Source organism: Pyrus communis, chromosome 4 (genome assembly GCF_963583255.1).
Source record: "Pyrus communis chromosome 4, drPyrComm1.1, whole genome shotgun sequence".
In the NCBI taxonomy this organism is placed as follows: domain Eukaryota; kingdom Viridiplantae; phylum Streptophyta; class Magnoliopsida; order Rosales; family Rosaceae; genus Pyrus; species Pyrus communis.
The window spans coordinates 28510975-28517512 of record NC_084806.1 but is presented as its reverse complement, the minus strand read 5'-3'; the positions used below and the strand labels follow the sequence as shown (position 1 = coordinate 28517512).

Below are 6538 nucleotides of genomic sequence, written 5' to 3'. Positions count from 1 at the left end.
CCTCATGACTAGGATTTAGCATTTAGGACTAAAGATCCTCTATGATTGAAAATCTGCATTGTATTTTTGATGTGTTTGTAATTGTAGGGGATAATGTTTTTAAAATGGTTATTCAATTGAGATTTTGAGGGATTTTAATAGATTTATAAATTCATGAATTTTGATGGAGTTTAATTGATTTCTAGATATTCTATGTAAAATTTGAATGAATTCCCTCAAATTCAAGAGAGAGATAAGATGTGAGAATCCTTAAAATATACTGTGAAATGTCTCTAGTTCTCTTGAATTCTCCAACTTTTTAAAAACTCCTTTAAAATCAATTTCTAAATTTTTATTCTCAAAATCAATTTATAATTGAATGCATTTAAAATGTTATAAACTTCTTTTAAAATTCTAATTAAATACACCTAGACTTTTATATAATCACCTAGATTTCTAATTGAACTACTCTAAATTTATAAAAATAATTAAAATCTCTTAAAATGCTAATTGAATATTTTCTATAGTCTCTTAAGTTGTTCAAAATAAATAAAAAATAATTAAAAAAACACAATATATATACGTTTTAACTATTTAATTAAAAGAAATGTTAGATTTGATTATTGTTAAACACGAATTTAAATCATATTAATGCTAGCATAATGCGAGACTAAGATCATCTTATGTTTTGGCTGGAGCTGAATCAGAAGTGGGACCCGCACGTTGAAAGTTGAACCAGCAAATGCGGAAAGCGCGACTTATAGCCGTTAGACCTCGCTTTCTCAGCCGTCTATGGCAGGGACAGACTGACAGTACGCAAGAAAGCTCGGCCTCAATCTGAAAATGGCGGATTTCTCCTTCTACCTCTCCGATACCGACGAATCAGCTGTGGACGACCTCATCTCCCAAGCCCAAGACCTCTGCGTTCTCGAGCAAGTTTCCGCCATCAACTGCTCCGGCTTCACCGACTCTCTCCTCCCCACTGAACTTGAATCCCGCTTCCGCAAACTCAAATCCTTCCCCGAGAGCTCCGCCTCCCGCCCGCCACCGTTAGCCACCGGTTCAGCTCGGCGCAATTCGGTTGAAGGTAAGACAGACCCTGTTTCTGATGCTGCCATTTTCTCGCCTTCCAAACAGAACCCAGATGAGAAATTGGGGTCAAATCTCAAATCTGATCCCTCAGAATTTTCAGTAGCGAAATCGAAATACAACCCAGGTGGGAAAAGGGGTTCAAAGGCGAAATTGAAAAATGGTTCAGTCTCATCTGCATCAAATTCATCTAATTCCTCTCCGGAAAGTGCAATTTTCTCGCCATCCAAACAGAACCCAGATAAGAAGCAGCGTTCTAAGCCCAAACCGAAATCTCGGTCGTTTCATTCTCCGCCGGATTCTTCTAATTCGTTGACGGACTCCCCTTCGCCCCCGAGGAAATCGGGTTGCTTGTGGTGTTCCCCGAAGACAAAGAGGGCTTCTCACACAAAGAGTAAAGAAAAGGGGGCAATTGACTTCGCGGCTGGTCTGAATTTCAGCGACGATGATGGGCTTTTATCGGATTTGGGCAGTTTTTCGAAGAAAGAGCAGACGAGGAAGCTGAAGAAGGCGATGAAGGAGGAGGAGAAGATTTGCAGAGAGGCTGAGAAGATTGTCAAGTGCGCTAGGCAGGCGTCGGCAAGGATGAGTGCAGCTGCCATTGAAGATGAACTTAGTGATGATTAGAGTGACGTAATTTCTCGGATTTCGGATTTTCGTAGAAAATAAGTTAGTATGTTTCCTTTGTATGAGTAAGTTCAATCTTAATTTCGTATATAGAAAGATATATGGTGTATATTACCAAATGGTAAGTTATAATGTTTTGTTTCATCAATTTGTCGGAATGGTAAGAGTCCTATAATTCCAAATAATTTATGGGATTCACTCTGCTTGTGATTTGGGATTAGTGTATTGAGAAGATTGGCATCATTTTATAGTGAGCCAGATATCCCATTGCAAACAGGGAAATGATTTTTCGTTTCTGGGGCGTTGCCTTGTTGGATCTCCGGCGTCTGCAGGGAAGCTGGTTCGTGGTGGATGGTTGGTGCTCCCGCGGCGGCAGAGGAAACACGCTGCTGGGGTTTGTTTTGTTTTTTTTCCGTTTTGGGCTCTGTTGCTATGGAGGTCCATACCTTTGTTGTGTGCTTCAATTGTAAATGAAGTTAATGAACCTCCGTCTATGCATACTTTTGTGCTTAGTAATAATGCCCGTGCGTTGCTACAAATTTAAAGAACGTACAAAACATGTCCATTCATATTAAGTGTAATATTTACAATTGTATTTATACACACAATAATTAGTACCTGAAAATTTTATTGACTGTCGCTTCACAACTTTTTTGTTTTATTTGTGATGATGTGCATGCTTCTCTGTTATGATTTGAAAAAACAGAAGCTGTAAGTACAAATACATAAGAATGTTAAAGAAGAAGAACAATTTTTACAATTGCTAAAGAAATTAAGTAATTTTTGCAGTTTTAAAAAAAAATTAATAAGATACTTCAAAGAAAACTGCAAGGTACTTATTATTTTGATCAGCAAGGTTAATCTAGCATTGATCTAGATTTGAAGTACATGCTGAAGTACTCAATGATTGAAGGTGATGGTATACAATTGATTGACTCGTTTCGGATGAAGACAACGGTGAACATTTCTAAGCCAAAAGTTGTTCTGGTGTTTGTTAGATAGTTGGGCAATATATGTAAAAACTGGTAATTGTTCCAAGTGATGAACCATGGATATAAAGGAGTTTCATTTTATAGTGGAAAACAACAGAAAACAATAAAAGAAATTCTTTACAAATTCGTTTGAATTTCCTATACCATATGTTACTGGGTTTTCAATTTTACACACCAATGTCCCTATCATAGTTGCAGCACGAAACCAACATTTACATATAACAAAAGGTTGAGTTTTTACCTGCCAATCTAGCAATAGGAACGAACACTATAGTTCCAATTCAAAGGTCAAACCTTTCTGCAAAAAAACCACTCTACGTTTCACCAATTTGTTCTATCTCACCACGAAAACTGAGCAAACACAAACCCACATTACAAAATTAACATTTAAAAGAAAATGGAGCTAGTCTTCTTCTTGGAAATTTAAGCACCAATACATAAAATTGTCCATTAATTCTTAGTTCTTCTATGCATCACGGGATCATATGCTAACTTGCAATTGACGTTATAATTTGTGAATTTTATGTAAACGACCCTTAAGTTTATATCTTGACAGTTAAGACGTAAGAAAAGCTAAAATATACTTACTCTGATTGATCACATTACTGACTATTTGACTATTTCTGTCGAATAGGATAAATAGCCACCGGATAGTACTGACTAAATAAGTCGGGCGTTATGTGCAGTAATGGATTAATAACCGTATTATTTATACTGTATTTGGTACTAAACTGGATAAGAAAAGGGAGGTTACATCATTGATATAATCTCAATCAATTCAATATAAGTTACATCATTGATAGAAGGCAAGTCAGTAGTTGCCAACACAACCTGCATAATAAGAGGCAATCATGTGAAAATGCTCAGCAAGGCAACTCATTCACAAAGCATTCATAATAAATTTCATGCCTTTTGTTATTTGGCAGGAAGAAACAAGTTCGGAAAATACATGCTAAAGAACCAGATGCATTGAACATAAGAACAAGATTTGATAGTAAACCTGTGTCCCACGCCGGAGTAATTCTCTTCCAAATGGTAAAATACCCAAAATAATACCAGAAATATTTACTATAACTTATCAAATCCCACCCTCCATACGAACCCACTCATCGATTCACCAACCAAAATTAAAATCCCAGATCGAATATTTTCAGTGGTAATAAACCAATAGGCTCCTCGTCGGAGCCCAGATCTGAATTGCTATCCCCGTCCTCGTCGGAGCCCGGCTCCCTTCCTCGTCAGAACCCAGATCGGAAGAATTCGAATCATCGTCTTCCTCCTTTAACCCATGGAAGGTTTTGTTGTCACTTGTCAGAGATCGAAGGCAAACAGATGAGGTGGGAGGTGTGTGTGCGTGTAAGGAGGAGGGAGGAACAGAGAGTGAAAAGAAGAAGAAGGTGAAGATGAACTTGGAATCCAGATAAGAGAGTGCAGGTGATGTGAGAGAGTGGAAGGAGAATGCTGCGAGAGAAGGAGAGAGACGAAGAAGTGATAGAGAGGGACGGATGTCATATCCCGGCCCAGGTAGGACCACTTCTCGGGCCCGATTCCACCGTAGCACGATATTGTCCGCTTTGGGCCCCAGCACACCCTCACGGTTTTGTTTCTGGGAACTCACACAAGAACTTCCCAATGGGTCACCTATCCTGGAAGTACTCTCGCGCGCTACTCTCTTAACTTCGGAGTTCCCATGAAACCCGAAGCCAGTGAGCTCCCAAAAGGCCTCGTGCTAGGTAGGGATGGGAATACACATATAAGGATCACTCCTCTAGGTGATGTGGGATGTCACAATCCACCCCCCTTAGGGGCCCGACGTCCTCGTCAACACACCACGACTAGGGTTAGGCTTTGATACCAAATTGTCACATCCCGCCCCAGGCGGGACCACTTCCCGAGCCCGATTCCATCGTAGCACGATATTGTCCGCTTTGGGCCCCAGCACACCCTCACGATTTTGTTTCTGGGAACTCACACAAGAACTTCCCGGTGGGTCACCCGTCCTGGAGAGTGCTCTCGCGCGCTACTTGCTTAACTTCGGAGTTCCCATGGAACCCGAAGCCAACGAGCTCCCAAAAGGCCTCGTGCTAGGGAGGGATGGGAATACATATATAAGGATCACTCCCTTGGGCGATGTGGGAGGTCACACGGAGTAAGCGAGGAAAGCCATTCTACCCGACTAAATTATCCGAAGGTTTTGGTTGGGATAAACAAGCGGGCGGGAGGTGTATAAAATAAGTGGGCTGGATTAAATAATTCGGTGCTTATTTATTACGAAACTCACCAAACACCTGTTTCGTACTATTAATACTATCCGGTGGTCTTATACGGCGTGCCAAACGAGGCCAGTCTCATTCCCAAACTATGTAATGTACAACATGGTCATCTTTACACATTTATTATGGAACAAACCACAACCAAATTAATGAATTTTAATTTAAAAACAAAGGTAAAACATAAGGTACAAATTTAGGGATGGCAATTCTAACCGTTAAACCCGATAACCGTGAATAACCGCCTGAATGGATTGGATTTAGATATGAAAATTCGAGTATGGTTTGGATATGGGGAAAAACCGTGAACTTTATTTGGTTATGGTTTTGGATATGGTTATAGGGGTACCCAATCCATATTTGTACCCGAATTCGATCCGAATATTATATATATTTGATATATATATATATATATATATATATATATATATATATATATTATATTTTATGCAATTAGGCCTTTGGAAGTCTTGGAATTATGCCCACAACGTTTTCAATTATTCCTATCCCTATTGTACTAATTCATTATGCATGCATCAAACCCTATACTATCTTTATTATGCACCAAACATCATACATGGGGCATACCAACAACCTCATCAATTCAATACTCTTATTGTTATACTCAACCAAATTAATTCATTGAATCATTTTATATATCAATTATCAAATGTTCCAAGTTTATCAAATTCATCTCACTTCAGAAGTCTCATTGTCAAGAAATTGGTGCATGTTGTCAGCTCAATAGGTAATCTTTCATTCTTTTTCATGTTATTTGATTCATGCAAATTATCAATTAGCGTCAGTTTTTGAGTTTATTACATATGTTATGAGCCCATAGAATTATGCAAAATTAAATCAATAATTGTCTTCTTGTTTGTTGTTATATATTTAGTTTACATGTTTTGTCTTCCATTTGTATTTGTTTTTGTCCTCTTTTTCTTTTTTATTGGACCAATTTATCATATTGGCTTATCATGAACAACTTCAAATATATATTGTTATATTTTTTGTAATTGGATGTGACTATTTAATGGCAAAATTAGTATCTACTAAAATTTATAGTGCGTCAATTGGATGAATATTTTTTTTTTTTTTTTTACGAAGATGGATATAATTGATAACCGATTGAAAATCCGTTACCTGGTGGATATGGTTATGGATAATCCCCGATGGTTATTTTGTGGTTATGGGTATGGTTAATTTTCGTGGTTATGGGAATGGATATAGCATTTCCGTCCCCAAACCGAACCATTGCCATCCCTATACAAATTACACTAAGTAGGGACATTGCATCCAAAAAAAGAAATAAAAAGATGCATAATTTACTGTCAAGTTAATATTGCAATCTCTTATTACATTATTAAGGTCTTCTTTGTACTGCACAGATAATAAACAAAGTTTAAGTCCACTAATCTTGAGGCCAAATAAGAAATACTATCATAATTATAAAAAACTAATACGGTTGACAAATAATTTGATCAAAGTGAATAGAAGATGATCTTACAATGCCATACCCTATGATCAATGCTAATTTGATACAATGCCATGTGGAAATTGCTTAGCTCATCTATTGAAGCC

The 6538-nt window shown here is 37.8% G+C and overlaps 1 protein-coding gene across 1 annotated transcript; it reads left to right on the top strand.

Moving 5' to 3' along the window:
* The first annotated feature begins 762 nt into the window (after positions 1–762).
* Positions 763–1935, top strand: LOC137732562 (uncharacterized). Its single transcript, XM_068471877.1, has one exon. It carries the CDS (start codon positions 823–825, stop codon positions 1693–1695), a length of 873 nt encoding a protein of 290 aa, XP_068327978.1. The 5' UTR covers positions 763–822; the 3' UTR covers positions 1696–1935.
* Positions 1936–6538: the final 4603 nt, after the last annotated feature.

Excerpts from the sequence above, each read along its gene's own strand:
- LOC137732562 (XM_068471877.1), top strand. The coding sequence starts at position 823 with ATGGCGGATTTCTCCTTCTACCTCTCCGATACCGACGAATCAGCTGTG.